This window comes from Melopsittacus undulatus, chromosome 7, assembly GCF_012275295.1.
Source record: "Melopsittacus undulatus isolate bMelUnd1 chromosome 7, bMelUnd1.mat.Z, whole genome shotgun sequence".
Classification (NCBI taxonomy): domain Eukaryota; kingdom Metazoa; phylum Chordata; class Aves; order Psittaciformes; family Psittaculidae; genus Melopsittacus; species Melopsittacus undulatus.
This window is the reverse complement of record NC_047533.1, coordinates 61,111,874-61,132,469: the sequence shown is the minus strand read 5'-3', so window position 1 is coordinate 61,132,469 and position 20,596 is coordinate 61,111,874. Positions and strand designations below refer to the sequence as shown.

At 44.3% G+C, this 20,596-nt stretch overlaps 2 protein-coding genes across 4 annotated transcripts in view; one reads left to right on the top strand and one right to left on the bottom strand.

Annotated features, from left to right (window-relative positions):
* LRBA (LPS responsive beige-like anchor protein) overlaps window positions 1-20,596 on the bottom strand; it is a 395,364-nt gene that overhangs the window by 165,113 nt on the left and 209,655 nt on the right. For all 3 annotated transcript variants that reach the window (XM_031046772.2, XM_031046774.2, XM_031046773.2), the window contains 2 exons: window positions 19,725-19,871; window positions 16,951-17,087 (listed from right to left, as the gene is read on the bottom strand). In XM_031046772.2, coding sequence (XP_030902632.2) covers window positions 16,951-17,087; window positions 19,725-19,871 — 284 coding nt within the window. The remainder of the gene's footprint in view (window positions 1-16,950; window positions 17,088-19,724; window positions 19,872-20,596) is intronic.
* Window positions 11,893-13,026, top strand: MAB21L2 (mab-21 like 2). The gene has a single exon (XM_034065031.1). It carries the CDS (start codon window positions 11,947-11,949, stop codon window positions 13,024-13,026), a length of 1,080 nt encoding a protein of 359 aa, XP_033920922.1. The 5' UTR covers window positions 11,893-11,946.

Sequence of the window (20,596 nt, the reverse complement as noted above, 5' to 3'; positions counted from 1 at the left end):
CAATCAGCATTTTTCATGCAGCATTTATACAACTGTAGAAAAGTAAAGCCTGCAACATAAAGAACCACAGTGAAAACTGACAGCTAAAGCACTGTGCTACAGTTATTAAACAGATGCTAAAACACCTCAGTCTAATAACAAATGTGAACGCAACCTTTAACAAAATGCACGTTAAACATATAAAAGTCACACATTAAGGCATTTTCTTGTTGTGGTGCTTGTTGCTGATTTTTACATCTTATTGTGTGATAACTAGAAACACAAAGACTAGCAGTACCATCTGAATGTGCAACGTGTACCCGTGATAGGCCACATAAACAGTCATAATCGACAGTTACATGCAGGCACTGAGGCTGAAAAAATCCCAGAGTAATTAGTGTTGTCTGAATGCAATGACATCTGTTTTCTCATGGTCCTCTAGACTTGTCAGGCCAATAAGATGTATATGAAAAAATATGACAAGCACTGCAAATGCCCTTCTGAAAGGTCTCACTTTGGGAAAAGCTGAAGAAATGACACATGCCACCTCTTTTTTGCCAATATACCTAACAGCCAAAGCGTAAAAAATTGAAAGCGTCTTTTGAGTCATTTTACGTTTGACTATAAAAGGTTTATTCAGAACATAGTGCTGTGCTTAGGAAAGAATATATTGCAGCAGCTTTTGTTCTTTCGAGAAAGCAAGCTTCATTAACAGAAGAGGAATGAAATGTGGCTGTTTACTTCTGACTAGCATGCTTACATGTCTGTGCCATCTCTGTCTTCTATTTTAATTAAAGCAGACGATACTAGGCAGCACATAATAAGCACGTGTATATTCGTATATATATTTATTATTATTTTGCTTAAAGAGTGAAACAAGAACAGTTTTGCAGTTGTGTTTCTAGCACTGCAAAAACACCACAGCCTTTTCATCTGAAGACCTGAGCTTTTGTTTTAGGATTCACAGCCTTTTTCTTCAATAGTGCCTATCCTCTGTTCTTCTTCTGGACTGTAGCATGTTTGAGCATGCGTTTTCTCCAAGAAAGACATTAGTCATCATTAACAGAAGCACTGACACCAAGCCTAAGTGCCTCTCCACAATGACCAAGTGGCAATCATCTTTCTCTTACCCTGTCACTGCTGATTAGGCTTTTCTTTCATGAAAATTTAATTTGTCGCCTTTCTGCAGCTCCTTTTTATGTTTCTGCAATAACACAACATACCAGCAACACTAAAAATACAGTAGAAGATGCTGTACCTGTTTATAAGAAAAGATAAGATTTAGACTGCCTGGCTGTACTTTTTACCTCGTTTTTTTTTGTCGGGGGGAGGGAAAGACCCTGCAAGATGTGGTAAACGAGGAGCTGCTGACAGAGGAAAAACGCCCATTAAATACCTAAGGCCTCAAACAACATAGCACACCCTCAATCCAACTAATAGTTTTTTTTCTCCTCTGGAAGACTGCTAGCCAGCCCTTCTTCCAAAGCACTGTTCAAAAGGCAACATAACAATATGTACACAGATTTTTATAACCAATTAATTTTATAACTGCTTCAAATATACAGGTCCTCAGGTTTTTTAGCTTATACAAATATTTATCAAAGGATTTTGTAATCCAGTGATGAATTTCAACCTCACTTCTTGAGTCTGTGTCAACATTGGTCTTGCAGTTAAAAAGTCAGCCACAAAGAAAACGGCTTAAGCTGCTACGGGCAGATGAAAAAGTTTCAGTCACGTATGATACCTTGCAGCTATTCAACGTACACAGTCTCAGATTCCTGCTCTGTGTAACATTACAAACATTGTTGAACAAGATACCATAGCAATGAGTTATTTTAAGGAAGTTTTTCAAAACATTTACTCTTCTGCTTTATTTCAATTTGTCTAAAGATTTTTTTTTAATTATAAACATATGGTATTTTGTTAACATCTGTGCACAGCATAAAACCTGACTGAATTCCAACTTCTGGAAAAATGCAGAAAACTTACATCCCTCAAATAAAGTAACAACATTAAAAAACTTCAGGAGATCCAGATTAAGGTACTTGAGTTCATTTAACTGATTTTCCATACAAGTGTATGCATATATATTAAAAAAACCCAACAAACAACCCAAAACAACAAAACAACCCACTACTTATTACAATTTTTATGTTCTCCCAATATCTTTCAGAATTTAATTAAGTGTAAAGCTAAAATTTGGATCTACCTCTATTAAATTCAGAAACCACAGCTAGTAAAATCCAAGTAATAAAAACTTTATTTAGCTTCCTAAAGTATTAGTACTCCACTACTGACCCAAAACAGCATTGGTAGTCAGAACAGAAACTGTACGGCTAGCACTTTGAGCTTATAAGAAAGCTTCAATATCTTTAAATAGTGTCCATATATGAAATTTAAGAAGAGGAAACTAGGAATTAAAAGCGGATTTTGAATGGCAGACTGTGATTGTTCTACTGCTATAGCAGTATAACCTTGATTAAATGCAGAGCAATACTAAAGTAAAAACAAAACCCTGCCATGGTAACCTAAATTAACTACTGAACCAGACCATGTTTATATAGAAAGCTGATGTTTTAAGCTATTCTACTTGATCTCAAGAAAAACTTTAACTTTCTAGAGGGTATAAAATACTGTTAAGCTTCCTCGGACACACATGTACCATTGTTTTGCTCTCTATGCTCTCCTCGGCTCTTTGCCTGACAAGCTGGGAACACGGATGCCGAGATCCTTGCTCCACATCCATGTCAAGTTCAAGTACAGAAGTTTAGCTCTTTGACTCCCACCCCCACCTCAAGTCACTTGTCAGTAAAAGGTTGGGCGATTTATTGACCACTGCTGGATGCATACTGTCAGGGCTGAAGGAAATATGAGAGGGGGCTGTCGCTACTGTTCTGGAGCTCATTGATAATGACATACCTGCCTCTGTCACCCATTACCCATACTACAAACTACTTAGACCTAACTGAAAAATCAATAGCCTACTTGCACTGGTTCCTGTGGCTGCCTCCTTTGATTGTCAGCTCCTGTCTAGGGTCAGCACTTACATGAAAGGGGCTGTGACTGCCTGATGCTTTCAGGACAACCTAACGATATGAAACTAGCCAACAGAACAGTAAATTCTGTCCCCCTGCCCTCCTCATCAATTAGGCTTTGACTAGGCTTGCCTGTAGAAACCTGACCTTTTAAGTTTAGGTGAATATGGAACTAGCTGAACACGCCATTGCCCTCAGCACTGAGCCAGGAAATACACTGACAGGTTAAACAAAACAGAAGGTTGTAACTGTCATAATTTGCATTGCACTTTCACGCCAACAAGGGTGTTATCAGTGGGGGCAAGCCCTGGAACACACAACGCAAGCACCCTAAGTCACTCTCCTCATAAATTTTCAAGTGAAGGGAGATAAAACATAAATTCACAAATGACTGCGCATTTCAAGTCCCACTTTCTTTCAAGTTCGCACTCTGGAAACCCCCAAAGTACATATAAACAATTCCCTTTCATAAGTGTGCTGGCACTCAGATGCCAGTTAGAATGAACTTCCAAGATAAGATGATGAATGGGGAAAAGCTACCTGCCTATACCTCTTAAGGGCTCTCGTATTAGGCTTATTCGCCACTGCATATTTATATGCATGAATACCAAGCATTACTGGATTATGCACGCATACACACACCTGTACTTTGGAGCAGCAGGTAGGCATAAATAATTTAAAAATCCCCAGAGAGCCCTAGCTGAGTAGTATTCACTCATACACCCTGCGTCTTGTAAGTCCATTAGCAATATCTGAATATCCCTGTGACTACAACCAAATGATAAATGTTACAATTTAGTGCATCTGCCCTCCTTCAAAGAATATTGACAGCCGTAAGGCAAAGAACTAAGGCAAGAAATGTCAGACACAAAGTAAAGGCTGAGCTATATCCTGAAGCTGAATACAATAGCTTAAGTAACTATATACAGATTTAAAAAACCAAAACAACAGCTGAATGCCTTGCTCCTTCTTTCCTTCAAAATAATTACACAGATTAAAACCAAATGAAAATGTTTTTAAAATCCTCTGAATAGCGCTCCTTTCTTACATAGCAATTTTCAAGCAATGATGGTTTCATGTCCTCCTTCTTCCATAGCCCAGCCATCCTCAACAGAAGCTTTACTGGGAAATACAGACAGCATGTGTAATCACAACAATTTATACCATTTGAACACTCCAGCTTCTTCATGCTGTGAAAGGACTGGCTTTCTCTACAAACTACAATCATTATTATTATTTTTAACTCTGAGAATGCTAGGAATTTTCAGTGCACTTCAGTCAGTGCATACAGTTAAGAACTTTCACTGTAAACATACAAACTACTCCTGGAAATCCCAGGCAAGATTCAGAATAATAATTTACCTAATGCTTTTTACCCTACAGCTGAACCTTTGTAACTCCTGCACGCTTAATATCCTTCTTAGACAAAAGCATGCACTGCCAGATATAAGAATGAGCTCTTACATAAATAAATGATAGGAAAACTGCTGCTGTCTCGTTTTCAAAGTCTAGGATTTGGTTTCAAACTTCTAGATACCATCATAAGCTTTTCTTCTGAACACCTCCTCAACACATGCGGTCACTGCATTTAGCTTATTTCATATGCACTTTCAGAAATCAGCAGTAAGAAAACAGCTAAATTACAAAAAGACAAAAAAAATCAATTAAAGCTTCAGATAATATGTTAAACTGAAACAGTATTTGTTATATTGCAACACTTAGTTGATCAAAATATATGTAAGATGGAATAAATGCAGAAGACTCCTTGAAAATAAAAAAACTGCATTAAAACACTTTAAAGTAAACAGAACAGCAGTTAGAATTAATATTGTACGCCAAACAAACTACAGAGCAAACATCAGTTAAAAATGGTAGACCTAATTGAGTCTGGATGGACCCCTTTACAGACCTAATGCAATGATTAACTATGCATCTGGTAGCATGTCAAGTCTTTTTTGTGTGCCTATCTGATAGTGAAGTGAAAGGGCATGGACAGTGTCCAGTCCCAGCAAGCAAATCATTTGGAAGCAGTCATAGCCATAGATCAAAGATTTTTCACTCTATCCAAAGTCTATTTAAACCCACCAACCTAGCTCCTTGTTGCAGACAAAACCAGTTAGAAAATAAGAAAGACTCCTTGGGATCCAAAGATAATAAAGGAAGATAGAAGTAGAAAATGAAGAAAAGAAACAGACTGGCAGAACCTTGATTTCCATAGGCCAAGACAGCTGTTTTACATCCTAGTTTTATTTCAGATGCTTAAAGAAAAAGAACAATTTCCATCCCTTAGATCACTGAATATTATTTCAATTAAACTATGCAGATGGCTTCTATACATTATTTGAGCCAATACGGTTTCCCCTTCCCAGCTGTGGGAGATGGTACCTTGAACTCTTTTGCACACAAGTTTTACCTAATTCATAAGAACTAAAAAGAGCAGCATATTATCATGAAAAAGTTATTTTGAAATAAGATATGCACAGCAAGATATAAAATAGGAATAGCTATGATTTGATTCTCTCATTAGAATCAGAATTAGCAACAAAATCCCTGCAATAATTTTATAACTAGTAATACACTACTTTTATGTCAATGCAGTACTTTCAAAAGATAAAAATTTAATATTATGAAGTACAATACACAGAAAAGTAGAGGGCTCTGTGCGTTTAAACTTATATCAGAATGAGGGAACAATTAGAAGACTGTTCAATCAGGATTTTTCTTCTTATTATTCTTCTTGTTATTATTAAATTAAAATTTTGATCCAAAGTCAAAACAAAATCATCTTAAAACATGGCAAGGAAAGTGCAAGCGAGCAGCTCGATATATTCCATGCTGGTCACCAGTGTTACTGAGAAGATTGAGCCCCTTCTGTTCCCTCCTCCACACCCATTTCCTTAGAAATTGCACTCACAGAAACCTATTGAAAGGCTGGAACTTGTACAGTGGTTGGTGAGGAGCAGAGGATTTCACATAGCTCTATGTGGTATTTAAGAAAGTACTTTATAAAATGTAAGCACATATATGAGAAGCTTGCACTTCTGGAGCTAGAAATGACATTTCTAAAGGGTATAGTTTAGAGAATTCTAAGTTAATTATACATATGCTTCATCTTGACTAGCTACAGTAAAGTTTTGATCTTTAAAATAATCATTTAACCAATAAAACCATGCAGGCTATTATTGCCACAATTATTTATGCTTATGCACAGATACGTGAACATCTAAGACAATAAGAACAGCAATCATCCTGCTACTAAAAACAAAAGTTGCAGCCAAACACCTGTAAATTGATAGCTACCGAATTCCAGGAATTTGCTTAGATATCTTCATATTTTTTGTATTTTCAAAAGAAATGTTGGTTTAGCCTCACAACATTTCTAAGAACCAGACAAGACATAATCTATGTAACCCACCTCACATTTTTCTCAAGCAAGTAAGTGTTATTGCATTCAACTGGAGGTCAAAATAACAAAATCTCAGAATGTTATGTACTCTCCTACTTGAAAATAAATAAATAAATAAATTATATTATGAATGTAATTAATAAATTACTGTGAATGAAGTCCAGCCAACATTTGCAAACTTTGTTCTTGGATAAAATAGCATGCATCCACCCCAACTGCATCCAAACACAACAAAAGGGCCACAAGAAGTTTCAACAAGAGAAGAACACTACAACGGCACTAGAAATGCTCTTTTCTAGTGCACATGTCCCATTTTCCCTAATTGCTAACTTACTGAACACAAACTTACAAACCAGTTTTTAGCACCCAAAGCAATCTTACAGCAAATAGATGTCACAGTTATGAGAAAAGAGAAGACACTACCTTTAGTACAAGATCCAAAGCATTAGAGAAAGCCTTCAGCTGCAGGTTGCTGGTGGCTGAGCACCAGAATATGGACATGTTCACATTTTAAGACTCAATAGGAAAGTAAAAATTAGGTACTTAAAGGAATAATTGGAACCCTGCCCTTTCCTGCTGCAGTAATGAAAGCTAAGGGAGTCTTAGGAACATGTATAAATTAATTACCATATTATTGAATCTTCACAGAAAAAAGTACAAGATTTATGCAACACTCTTAACAGATGAGATGCATTAATGGCACATGTAGAAATTAAACCATCTTTTCTCCCCCAGTGTGTGCTACCAACTCGCTTAATAAACACAGTCCTTAGAACAGGTTGGCGGATAGTAAAGCCAAACCACAACTTTCAAGAAAAAGTACACACTATACTATAGAAAGTAAACAGAATTTTATCTGTCAACCTCACAGCAGCATTCACTGTAAGTATTAACCCAGTTCTGCTGTGGAGAAACACAACATGCATTACTGACTCATTTCTTTTCAAATTCATACATTCCCTGCAGCAGTTCAAGCTCCATCAGCAGTGCAGGAATGTATGAAAATGACAGGCAAAGGGCACTAGCTCTTTTCCCATACTGTTCTGCTATAAATGGAAGCAGAGTCCTACAAAACACTTAAAGCTGAGAATGTTTGACGACTGATCTCCAGGGAGAAAAAATAAATAAAACCTACGATGTTAAGTTCCATGAGCAGACTAATTATTCTGTTTTCCACAAAACTGTTCCCCTTAAATGAGAGAGAAAACCAGCTACTTAGACAATAATGAAACACTAGCTGGAGCTCATCTACAAAGCTACCATGAACAAAGTGCATATGTACACATATATATTTCATAAGGTATTCATAAAAATACTTACTCCTTTTGGGAGCACCTGTTCCTGCATTTACTTTTCCCCCTCAACGAGAGGAAAGGGGGAGAAGGGCAGATTTGGCAGAAATTCTTTACTAGACTCAAGTTACTTTGATTAAACTTTGATTTGCTTTTAAAACTAGACCTTGTATCAGTAGCATGTTATAGAAAGTTTAAAATACATCGTTGAGAATTAAAAAAGCTCTGAAATAGCTAATACTTGCCATTAACAAGCTGGTTAGGCAAGCGAATGCATGTATGCTGTATCACACACAACACAGTAGGAAACTCCGAGTTGATTTCCAGATTTCTCCCGTTGCTGGCTTGTAAGGGTTAATACAAATAAATAGGATTCTCGGGGGGAGACGGAACACAAACAAAACAGGCTGCGCGCATTCACTAGCAGCCCTTCGCCGACCTCGCCGGCCGGGAATCCCGTTGCCCGCCCGTGTGCGCCTGGAGGGAGCGCGGAGCTGCCCATAGCACCGGGAAGACGGCCCGGGGCGGGGGGGGGGGAGCGGGGCCGACAACTCTGCACACACCCGGTCCCCTGGACTGGGAAGTGCCTTTTCACAGCAGCCCTTGCTAACAAATCGCTATTGCTCCAGGCAGCGGCATGCTGATGTTGGCACTGCTTAAACCAAACAAACACGATGTTTAACAGTCAAATAAAATGTCCCGCAGCCTCCCTAATGAATTTGTCAAGGCCCATCAGACCACCCCCGCCCCTGCCTCATTAACTCAAGTATGATGAGGCGGATTATAACGAGAGAATACAGATCAATCGGTCTGAAGACTTAAGTGGCTTTTAGCCCGGAGTTCCCCCTCTCTGCAGCACACACTCGCACACGGTCCTTTTAATAGAATACAGTATCTCCTGCTGCTGGAGGGGCTGCCACTTCGTTTTATACACCATCAAGGAGCTGCTGATGGACTTCTACGCTAACATACATAAAAGCAGAGGTGACAAGGGCTCTTCAATTATAGCCTCCTCGGATCCTGTTCTCTTTCAATTATTCATCCCGGCGAGAGCAAATTCCGCCACAGATGAAGCTAGTCTTAATGCAGTACGGCCACAAACGCCCAGACGAAGGAGAGAAGGGTTTCACGTGCATTATTTGCTGGAAGTGTTTAAGTTTATTGCTCAAATGATGTTTCTAATTAGCGCTGGGGCAATAAATTAAAGTCGGCTTTTGTTTCGCTGATTTATTATTTACTAGGGCTTCAACCTCAGACGGGAAAATTGGTAATGAATTGTTTTAAATCTGAACACTAGTAACGCTCCATCATTAGTCACTTTACCGGGGGGAGTGGGAGGGGAATCGTTCCCTCCTTGTACTTCCATGCTGAAAACAAGAACGCGCGTCCCCCCCACCCCTGCCCGGGCCGCCTGACGGCTCCGGCATCTCCTCAGCGCCCCAGCCGCTGAAAACCCCCGCTCTCTGCTGCAAGCGAAACCCCGCAGAGCCACCGATGCTCGGCGGGTTCGTGGTCGTTCTGACCACCCCTCTTCGCCCGACTGCGGGTAAGCGCCAGCTCGGCTGCGAGAGAGCTCCGGGAGCTCCGGCGGGGAGTGTCAGAGGGACCCCCAGCCCTCACTTAACTCCTCCGCTTGCCGGAGGGCATCCGGAGACGAGGCGCAGGACCCTCGCAGCTCCACCCGCCCAGCCGAGCCCTAGGAGAGACGCTCCTCGCAAGCAAAGGGTGTCCCCAGGGCAGAGCCCGCAGACGCCGCGCCCCGGGGCGGACTGCCCCGCTGTAGCCCCGGGACGCCTGTAGACCGTGCTCAGCTCTCGGAGCAGCCTGCCCTTCTCTTCCCTATCCCTCCGAGGCTGCTCTCCTCGGAGCCCTCCTGCTCTGGGCTCGCCTCTTTCCTAACTGGGCCGGGCCCAGCGAGGACACCTGACACGGCCGCTAGCCCATGCCCCGCCGAGCACAGGGCACGCCGGCCCGCCGGGCAGGCGCGACAGCCCCCGCCCAGCCCCGGGCACAGTAAAGCATCGAGCCGACCCTCGCTGCGGGGAGAACGGAGCCCCAAGGGCGCCGGGCAGGTCCGTACTTACTTCTTCCAGCGCGCAGAGGTACGGGCGGCACAAAACATGTTTCTAATTTAAATGCATACGGAAAACAGACGGCGGTATTTTCTTTATTAAAATCAGCCAGCTGCAGCGAGAAGAGGAAAGAACAAGAAACCGAGCCCCACCGCTGCGAGCTGGTTAAAGCCAGGCTCCGCAAGGAGGAGCGCACGGCGTGTGAACGGCCCCGCCGGAATCCCACGGCCCTGGCCAGGCTGCAGGAACTCGCGGTGGGACTGTGCCGGGTCCAGCCACACCGCCTGCTCCGTGCCCCGCAACCCTGGGGCTCCTCGGCCCGCCCGTCGGTACCCACTGCGGGGCTGCACGGCCCAGGGGAGGGCAATCGCTGTAGGAAAACGCACCCTGGGCCCCAGTGCAGCAGCGGTGGACATCGCCTTTCTCTCCTGCAGGAGAGGCACTTGTGTTGTTTGACGGCAGGTACTGCGGGGGTGAGAGCAGAGCGGGCGAGCTGCTCTTTCCGAGCTGACATAACTACGGTTTTACTTCCGAATCATTCAATATTCTTATTAATTCAAACTTGCATAAAATATCGTTTCCTTTCGAATAACTCAATCCTGCTCTTTAGGAGGATGAACAGAACTTTATGGCACCAGATTTATCTAAATTAACGTGACTACGGCCCTGACTGCGAGCAGTAAAACTAAGGTGTGCAATTCCCCTCCGGTGACGGTCTCACTTTCGCTGCCGCAGCATGGCATTAGCGAAGTAAGATTGATGCCTGCGGCGAAGCACCGGCACGCCTTTCTCCCTCCCTTCCACTCTTACACCGGCACAGCCGCTGGGCCTCCCTGCAGCGAGCGACGGGAGCCGCAAGCCACCTTCGCCTGTAACGGCGAAGTTGCCGCTTTTTCCCACCCGTCGCAGGACGCTCGCAGCCCTGCGCACACATACACACATACACATACACACATACACACACCGCCGGTCAGCCCCGGCACCAAGCTAGCAGGCAGGCGGACACCACGACCCCACCGCCACCGGGGAAGGAAGCCGGAGTGAACGCGCGGGAGCGTGTGCGCGCCCCCGCCGCCCGCCGCGATTGGCCGCGGCGCTGACAGCTCGGCGGCGATTGTAGGAGGCGGGGCTCCGCCCCCCGGCCGGGCCCCGGCCCCATTCATAAACTACAGGGCCCGGCGGCACTGGGGAGAGAGACGGGCACACGGCGAGGAGGAGGAGGAGGAGAGTGAGAGCCTCGGAGCGAACTTCCAGGGGTGGGGAGGGGGAGGAGAAGCCATCCCGGGCGCAGCAGCTGCGCCCTCCTCCCACTCAGGATAAAACACAGTCTGTGCAAAGAAAAACAAACCAACTCTATATCTATCTATATATATATATCTCAAAGCAACCTAGATAGAGCTGCAGGACAGGAATGAGCGATCACAGACCAAGTGCACACGTCTGCGCGTAAAGATAGAGAAAGCCACAGAGCCGGGCTCAGACAACGCCTCCAGCAGGAAAAGGGAAATCAACAACACCCCCTGACAGTCTGAGCGAGCGGCAGCCAAACTCATGCACATCTCTGGCGGTACCACGGACTGAAAGAGAGAGAGAGGCAGGCAGGCAGGCAGACAGACAGACAGAGAGTTCACTCTTCCGCTCTGGGCATTGCTCGCATTCTTCTCCTCCTCTAGTATCGTGTACGGTTTTAAACTTCGCCGCCGACCGGCTTTGCTGCGGGGACCTTCTGCGAGTCCGGGGAAGTTCGTTCGGGTGCTGGTGGTTTTCTTCTTTCCATGAACTACTGAACCAGTATTTCTGTGGCTGCCCGGGGGGGTGGGCGCCGGAGCGCAGAGACAGCGCAGAGCTCCCTGCCCCCGTCGCCACTCGAAACTTGGCGCTCCGGGAGCTCCGCTGCTCCGGCACCGCTGCCCAGCCCGCGCCGTCCACGCTCTCTGCGGTTCGCACTTCTCATCGTCGCCGTCTTCGCTCCTTTGTGCTTCGTCGTCCGCCCCGGTTTCGTTAATTGCTCTCCCCGGCGCGCCGCTGCCGCCTTCTTCCCGGAGGGGGTGGGGGTCTGCGATTTGGCCGGTGCCCTCCGCAAAGCTGCAGCCACCGCTAAAGCATTGGATCCCTCAACGTACTGCGAGAGCCCGGTGTACAGCCCGGACCTGTGCCCCAACATGATCGCCGCGCAGGCCAAGCTGGTCTACCAGCTCAACAAATACTACACGGAGCGGTGCCAGGCCCGCAAGGCGGCCATCGCCAAGACCATCCGGGAGGTGTGCAAGGTCGTGTCGGACGTGTTGAAGGAGGTGGAAGTGCAGGAGCCGCGCTTCATCAGCTCTCTGAGCGAGATTGACGCCCGCTACGAGGGGCTAGAGGTGATCTCGCCCACCGAGTTCGAGGTGGTGCTCTACCTCAACCAGATGGGCGTCTTCAACTTCGTGGACGACGGCTCCCTGCCGGGCTGCGCCGTGCTGAAGCTGAGCGACGGTCGCAAGCGCAGCATGTCCCTCTGGGTGGAGTTCATCACCGCCTCGGGCTACCTGTCCGCCCGCAAGATCCGCTCCCGCTTCCAGACACTGGTGGCCCAGGCCGTGGACAAGTGCAGCTACCGGGACGTGGTGAAGATGATCGCGGACACCAGCGAGGTGAAGCTCCGCATCCGGGAGCGGTACGTGGTGCAGATCACGCCCGCCTTCAAGTGCACCGGGATCTGGCCGCGAAGCGCGGCGCAGTGGCCCATGCCGCACATCCCCTGGCCCGGCCCCAACCGGGTGGCGGAGGTGAAGGCAGAGGGCTTCAACCTGCTCTCCAAGGAGTGCTACTCGCTGACGGGCAAGCAGAGTTCGGCCGAGAGCGATGCCTGGGTGCTGCAGTTCGGCGAAGCCGAGAACCGGCTGCTCATGGGCGGCTGCCGGAACAAGTGCCTCTCGGTGCTGAAGACCCTGCGCGACCGGCATTTGGAGCTCCCGGGGCAGCCCCTCAATAACTACCACATGAAGACGCTGCTGCTGTACGAGTGCGAGAAGCACCCGCGGGAGACCGACTGGGACGAGGCGTGCCTGGGCGACCGGCTCAATGGCATCCTCCTGCAGCTCATCTCCTGCCTGCAGTGCCGGCGCTGCCCCCACTACTTCCTGCCCAACCTAGACCTCTTTCAGGGCAAACCCCACTCGGCCCTGGAAAGCGCTGCCAAACAGACCTGGAGGCTAGCCAGAGAAATCCTCACCAATCCCAAAAGCCTCGACAAGCTATAGGGTTCACACCCCCGCCGGCAAAACTCGCCCTCCGCAAACAACGACGGCGCCTAAAAACTTTCTATTTAACTCAAACGACGACGGGAAAAGGCGGCGAACGAAGCGCGCCCACCTGCAGCTCGGCCTTTAAGAACTCGCAGACGGGTTTCCCGGCGTAAATAAACTCTCGCCGCCTTGCACGGAAGAAGGGAAGAGCCTCCTTTCTCGCCCTTCCATGTGAATTTTTTAAGTCACAAAAAGAAGCAATCGGACTTTTGCAACTCCCAAACGAAACCCGAAAGGTACATTTTCCAATCCATGTATAGTCCTTTTCTTATGCTCTCTTGTTTGCCTGAATGTTGTCACCAAGTGAAAAATTATTTAACTATATGTACAAATCTCCCTTAAAAGAAAAAAGGAAAAAAAAAGAAAAGTTTTACTGATGTTAAATGTATTTCGGTGCCAAGGTCAGATTATGTGCCCCACAACTGACTTGTTGCAAATAGTAATAAAAATATTACTTTAACTTTAAGCTGACTTTTCGTGAATGGTTTTAAAATTCAGGCAAGTAGACTCTTCCTGAACCTCAGAAGTAAAAATCTTTAAGAGAAATGGAAACACTCGATGTAAAGTTAGTCTGAGCGGAACATCCAGCCAAAGCCTTAGCTTGGCATATTCTAAACTTTCCTCTAGTTTTTATTAAAATAGTGAGTCTAAGAAAACAATAATCTTATCTATCTGTTCTCTAGTTTGGCATGTGACAACATCTGCTCTATTTCTACGACTTTAAGCTTCCCCTCTAAAGCCTGAAAACATGTGGAGCGTCTCACAGCAGCTCCTCAGAACTGAGGCAGAATTAGAGCCTGCCATCTCCTACTCTCCGCTCGTTAGCTTTGGGTTGGGGCTTTTTTTCCTTACAGTTTTCTTTAGTGTTTGGTTGTTTGGGTTTTTTTGGTTGTTTGGGTTTTTTTTTCCTCTCCCCCACCCCAAGGTAAACCTCAAGCGCTTGTATTTTGTTTTAAAAACCCATCTCTAATTTGCTTTCGCTTCCCAGAGTGAGCGCACTCTCTATCCATTTGGCTTTGACAAGAAGGAAGTATAGATCTACCCTGAATAATTAATGCACTTTACAGCAACCGGTCGATATTTTTTTTAAACAAACATTTGTTTTCCCCAGATTTTTAAGTACAGCATAAAACCGCGTAGCCGGAGGAGTACGTAAACCGTAAGGGAAGCACCCGACCCTCCTTCCCCGCCCAAGCCCCGAGTCCCCAGCCCCGTATTTCGTGCCGTAGCTATCTCGCTTTAGGTTTCCTCAGGATGCTTTAGAAATATTGGTAGGATATTTTTTTAACGGGAAGGGCATTTCTAAGCTTTTAAAAGGGCGGCATTAATCCTCGACCCGCCCGAAAGGCTTCAGCTCGGAGTATTTCGAGCAAGTTTCGTGTCCTTTCGGGGGGAGAAAAAGGAGGTAAAAATACAAGTTCTTGCCCGAGAGGGAGGACTACTTCCGTTTCTTTGGGGACGGAGCCGGAAAGAAATAGCCATTCAAATTAGAGTCGCTTTTGTCTTTAAGTTCCAAACGAAATGAACAAGTCCCATAGTAGCCTGGGAAATGAACTTCTAGCTACGAAAGCCGCTGGGGACACCGTTCCCGGACCCGGCACCCCGGACATCTCCAGGCACCCCGGCTGCTCCGCCGTGAGCCTCTCCAGCCGGGGCGTTAAAACCCGGGGGTGCTCCACAAGTTTCTTACGGGGTCCTCAAAGCGCTTTCCCCAGCTCACTTGGCAGGAAGAAAGGGTTGAGCCCGCGGGGCCAGCCCTTCCTCTCGGGACCGACCCCCAGTAAGAGCGCACGCCGATCTTATCGGGGCCGGTGCTATCTCTATGGCAGGTCTTTCTTCAGGAACTTGTCAAAATGTTTTCTTTTCGGTAGTTTATACAAATATACAAGGAACTTAAAATGTATCAAACAGATGAAGCCTCATTAATTAAACAGGCCCGCTGAGCTACAGAGGATTAGGATTTTTTTCTTTTCCAAGGGGTATTTCCTACAGCAGCTCTAGTCTGATAGATAAGTCTTGATAGTCACCACTATCAAGGTACAGTAACTTAAGCAGAGGGTGGGGCAGGGAGGCGTTAATGCTTGAAAGACAGCCGAGTTGCAAGCTTATTTGTTTCTTAAAATAAAAATACCGAATTTGATTTTTAGCCCCCCCCTCCCCCCCGAGACATTCCAAAAGGTATTTCTTCCCTCCTTTTAATACCTAAGGTAATGCAGCATCACAAACAGGATCTAAGAGGTGTAGCCTTCATTTCATGTAACCACCTCCTCCTTCTGTACGAGCCCCCCACAAAAAGAAGTATCTCCAACACAGAATTAAAGATAGAGTCAAACCAAACCAGAACTCCTACTCACTGTTAAGAAAACAACTGCTACCAAATACTTGAAAAGAGAAAATAAAGCAGGCTGAACATATGTTGCATGCTAGCGTCCCCATAAAACATTAACAGGAAGGGTAAGAATTAGTAGCTGTACTCAAACACTCAAAGTGCTAACCATGGAAAACAAAAATGCAGAGTAATGCAGATCTGTAAGACTTTTCTCATGCTAATGCAATACAAAGCAGGACCTTTTAGGTGGAAAATGCAATACAGCAACATACCAAACTGTCTTAACATTTTATATTCATAACCTTTTTATCATTGGATATTTTTGAAAAACTACTATGGAAAGAGTAAGCATATCAAAATTTTAAGAGCTATCTCATACTTGAAATGATTTCCAGAATATAAAAATTAAAAAAACCCAAACTTCAGGATCAAAAGTTAAATCTCATTTATGGTACCACATAAAAAAATCACAATTCTAGTTAATTACATCTATTAAATTCTACTTCTAAGAATTTGAGAGCATTGTTTTCCAAACTAAATTTATTCCTTGATAGGATTTGATACTGTCAGCTTTCAGACCCACTGATGCCATTTTTAATACAGGCAAGAGCAATTTACTTGGTAGGAACAAAGAACTGAACCGGCGCTTAACACACAAGGTATTCTCTACAGACTAGCAGAAATCCACTACTACTTCCAGTGACTTTTTTCCACCTTCACAAAGAAATTACCTTGTTTACTATAAAACAGATACTAAAAACCCAAGAGCCATCACTGTGCTTAAATTGGGATGCAAGAATTATTTACCAATTGTGTTGTACTTTTGAAATGTTGCTGTAATACTGTAAATGCTACATATATAAATACATATATAAATAATGAAATGCTGTCATACTATAGAAAACATTCAAGCGCAAGCTTATTAAGCTAATCGCACAATATACTGCCTTTGAAATAGGAATTTTACTGAAGGTTACTTATTTTAAGCAAAAATACTAGTAATCAAGTAACTCAGAGCAAATAAAGTTTGTGGAAATTAGCAAGTCAGTTCAGGAACGTATTTTAAGAGGGCGATTATGCGTTCTGCTTAGGCACAATAAATACTAACAGGCCCTGTAAAAGCTGTTATAGAATAATATGATACAGAAGCACTGAAGGCTTACAAGTATAGGAAGTTTAGCACTATGTTACACTGGCATTATATAAAAATAGGAAAGTAAACCACAGCATTTGGGCTAAAAGCCTCATTGAACTTTCCACTATTCACACAGGCCTGTGATTCAAGATGTCTTTATTTAAGATGCCTCCCTGGAGCTTTATTTGCAGCAAGCCAATTAACATTCAAGTAGGGTCGAATTGTGGGAGGGGGAGAGAAAGGAGAAGGGAAAGAGGTGTCACCTATGTGAAGTTCAGTAACATATGTGGTCAGTCCCAAACTTATTAAAGCTGGAACACTGCAGGCCAATAGAGGTAAAGGAAGTCGAATGAAGAATTAAAGGTCTCAGTAATTTGTCATCATCTCTCAGAGCTCAGGGTCAATGATCTCTTACCTTTGGGTCGATTTTCTTAAAACTGGGATCTTCTTCATCCACCTCAAAGTAGAGCTCCGAAAGAGTGATGGAAAGAGTGCCTTTCACTACTACTGAGGGGGCCACAAGCTGGGCTGGTGTGCTTAGGGCAACTGGACCTGCCAAACAGTGAGAAAACAGCATGAGTGTAAATTACTTGCTTTTCAATCCTGTAACATTAAAATAAATACAGCAAAGAGCATAGCTCTTCCTTAGAAAGCAAACCTCTTTTTATCCTGGAAAAGAACATATGCAATAGATTTGCAGTGTCTCTGCACTGCCTAACATTGCAGCAGCTACAATTGCAAACTGATGCATACATTATACGTGCCAGAGCTGGCTTTAGCATGGCAGTATACAGTTTTTACTCAGACATCTTTTCTTTTCGAGAAACTTCCAGTGTTGCATACCTTCTGTTATACGCAATAGAGAGACTGCACACATGAACACTTAAAATCTTACTGTCAGATATGTTCTTTAGGTACTGGAGAGTCTCAATAGCTTTCCTCAGAGATGAACATAGCAGTCGAGGCTCAAAGTTGTCTAACTTAAGTGTTCCCTCATGGATGCTACGAATCTATTGTGAAGGTTACACAATGTTACGGAGCCTAAAGAAAACTGTTTTAAAGATGCTTTTGATTTCACATTAAATATTGTTCAAGGATTCCACACAATGTTAGTGTAGCTCAGGGACTGTGGGAGTAAACAGCTGGAGGGTTGGTTTCCAACTGAATGAATTTTTATTGGAATAATCACATCTCCACAGGGCTTATCACAGGGACAAATCAGACTACTACTGAAAACAATAGGTTCAGCATAGATCTGACAATGCAAAACCTATTATATAAAATAACACATCCAGAAAGAAAACAGGTTAGGTTTGTCATCCAGCTGATTAAGAGGTAAGGAAATTAAGTTACTTGGCCGCAGTATTATCTGACTTTTGTTAAACAGTGGAAAATATGAAAGTGACACAGACAATTTTGTTTTAATAAAGCATCTATAAATGAGGTACACACGCTCAGGTAATCAACGTGAGAATAACTGACAAAAAATTCAGATGAATTGTCATTTCCATCGATTGTTAGGAGGGTGATGGTCCTTAATCTCACATCAATCTCAATGTGTGCCACTAGGACAAAAGAAGAGATGCTCTGCTGAGATCAGAGCAGCTTTGCCCTCTATTCCCAATGTACAAATACATTGTGTTTGCAGATGGGCATGCGATAGCTGTGGAACTGCCATGATTTCCCAAAGCTCACCCCTACAAATGGATGAAATAAGCAGCTATGTGTTCTTTTGCTGTCTCCCTTTGCCCTCTGTACATTAGCATGTAATCCAGAGGAGAAATAACATTTTTTCAATCACTCGCAGACATTCAATTACAGGGCTAGCAGACAGCTGCAGAAGCTGGGGCAGCCCAGGTCCTGTAGAAGAACCCTGACAATTTCCACTTCATTTCTAACCCACACCACTTTATTAGCGAGGATTACTTCTTAATCCTATTGCCATTGTTGAGATTATATAATTAAACACCCCTTTCACCTCTATTACAGTATGAATGTATTACTGAAGCCAATGAATGAATAATAGAAGAGAAGGAAACACATAAAAGGCTGTTGAGAAGGAAGCTCGTAGTGGAAAGGGGAAAAAAAGATTCACATACAGAAAATGCCATTGTATTTTTCTCCCATAACTTGATTTTATTTCACTCTTCATAGGCAGGTTTTATTTTTACATTATGCTGCATTTTTACTCTGCTTAAAAATAAATAAATAAATAAATAAATAGAATAAAAAGAGTGGAATGAAGTTCAGGGATAAGCAAACTGCCAATGAATAATTGCTTCCCCTAATTTCACTGAATTATCATATGTAAGATATGCATCAATGTAAGATTACACTGCTAGCTTCTCAGGGAACCAGAATTATCCAAGAAAAGACATTTTTCTCTGAAGTAAATGTACATGGATACCAGCTGAGAAAGCAGAACACCACAGAGAAGTTTGCATTTTCTCTGTAAGCCCCACGTTCCTTAAATAACAATGGAGATGCCTTGTAACTCCCCAGCCCGGAACTGAGGCAGTTACTCTGGGTTTACATTTTGAACTGTACAGAATGGACTTGCTCCATTCAGGCTGCAACATCAGCAAAGGCTGCATGCAACTGAGTGAAATTAATGAAGTTTAAAGATGTGAAATAGTATTTCTTCTTCAGAAGAAAGAAGTGAAATCTAGTAAGGCTGTAGTCTGTGGAGAAGGGACTTCAAGGAGGGAGTGACAAGGGGTTTGAAACCCAGGGTTTAAATTCAGGAAGTGTACAGATACTTTAACCAAGTAAATAACCAAGATATACAATTGTACAGACTCAGGAAAAAAAATTAAAGCTATACAAAGCCTTTAATTACAGAACACTTGCCTAACTGTCTGCTAGATCTAATGATTTGAGGAGTGTAATGAGGTCAAAAACAAAGCAAGGAAGCTCTTTCCAAGGTAGAGTTGCTTTATCTGAAGAAGGTTTCTTAGAAAACAGATACTGTAAAAGCAAGAAGATATGAAAGCCAGAGAAAGCAAATGTACAACTCTCCTTAAATACACCCTCAGCACCTGAGGTGCACAGAAAATTATCTTAATGACCCAGTTATAGTAAGGAACAATTTATCAGTGTGTATCCCAAACCACAAATCACTGAAGAGCAGGGGAGAGCAGAACCTAAATCATGAAGAAGCTGAGGATAAAATCAGATAGTTGAAGTTACCTGTTAAGTTCTCCACTTCTCTTTCCTCCATGAATGACATGATATCATCATCGCCTTCCAGGAGGAGCTCACTCTCTGAGTTCTGATTTCCTAAAACTTGACTCTTGATGGACTGTTTTCCTTTAACAAGTATATCCTCATCAGGAGCTGAAATGAAAGAGACACACATTGCTGTCTGACAGGTCCCAGAGGCAACAGTAAAAAAAGAAGTGTAATTTTTATTATCTTTCAGGAAGAAAACTGTTTAGGACTAGATGTGGGCAGTACCTGTCTTAATCCTCTAATGTCAGGACGCATCTAGTTTTAATCCTATTAAACCTGCTTAAAATTATCCAGAGCTCTGCAGCGTTTAACTCTACTTCAAGTGTTAATGACAGAGGGGGAAAGAATACAACAGACTCTCTTCCCCTGCAACCTCCCTCCCTCCGGAGGCCGAGTTCTGCTGCTGGAAGCCGGGCCCGTTTGCCTGCCCTGTTAACCTCACTCAAACCCAGGCTTCAGCGACCACGGCCGCGACCAAACCGAGCACGCCCCGGCGGCCGCACGACGGGGCCCGACGGGACGGCACCGGGGGCAGCGCAACAGGCGGCGGCGCAGCTGCGGACACGGGGAGGGAGGGTCCCGGCCGGCACGACGGCACAGGTAAGGTACGCTGCGCCCGGACATGGGAGTGCGCCGGGGGGGGAGGTGGGACACCGCACCGGTTGAGCTGCGGCCCCGCTCCTGGTCGCTCCCGTTAGCGACGCGGTCAGCCAGGAACGATACGCGGGTTTCGTGAGGAGGAAAACGTGGGCCAGAAACAGAAAAAGGGGAAAATAATGGAATCTCAGCCACACTGTCACGGTTGTGGGCAGAGAAATGCATGCACCTGC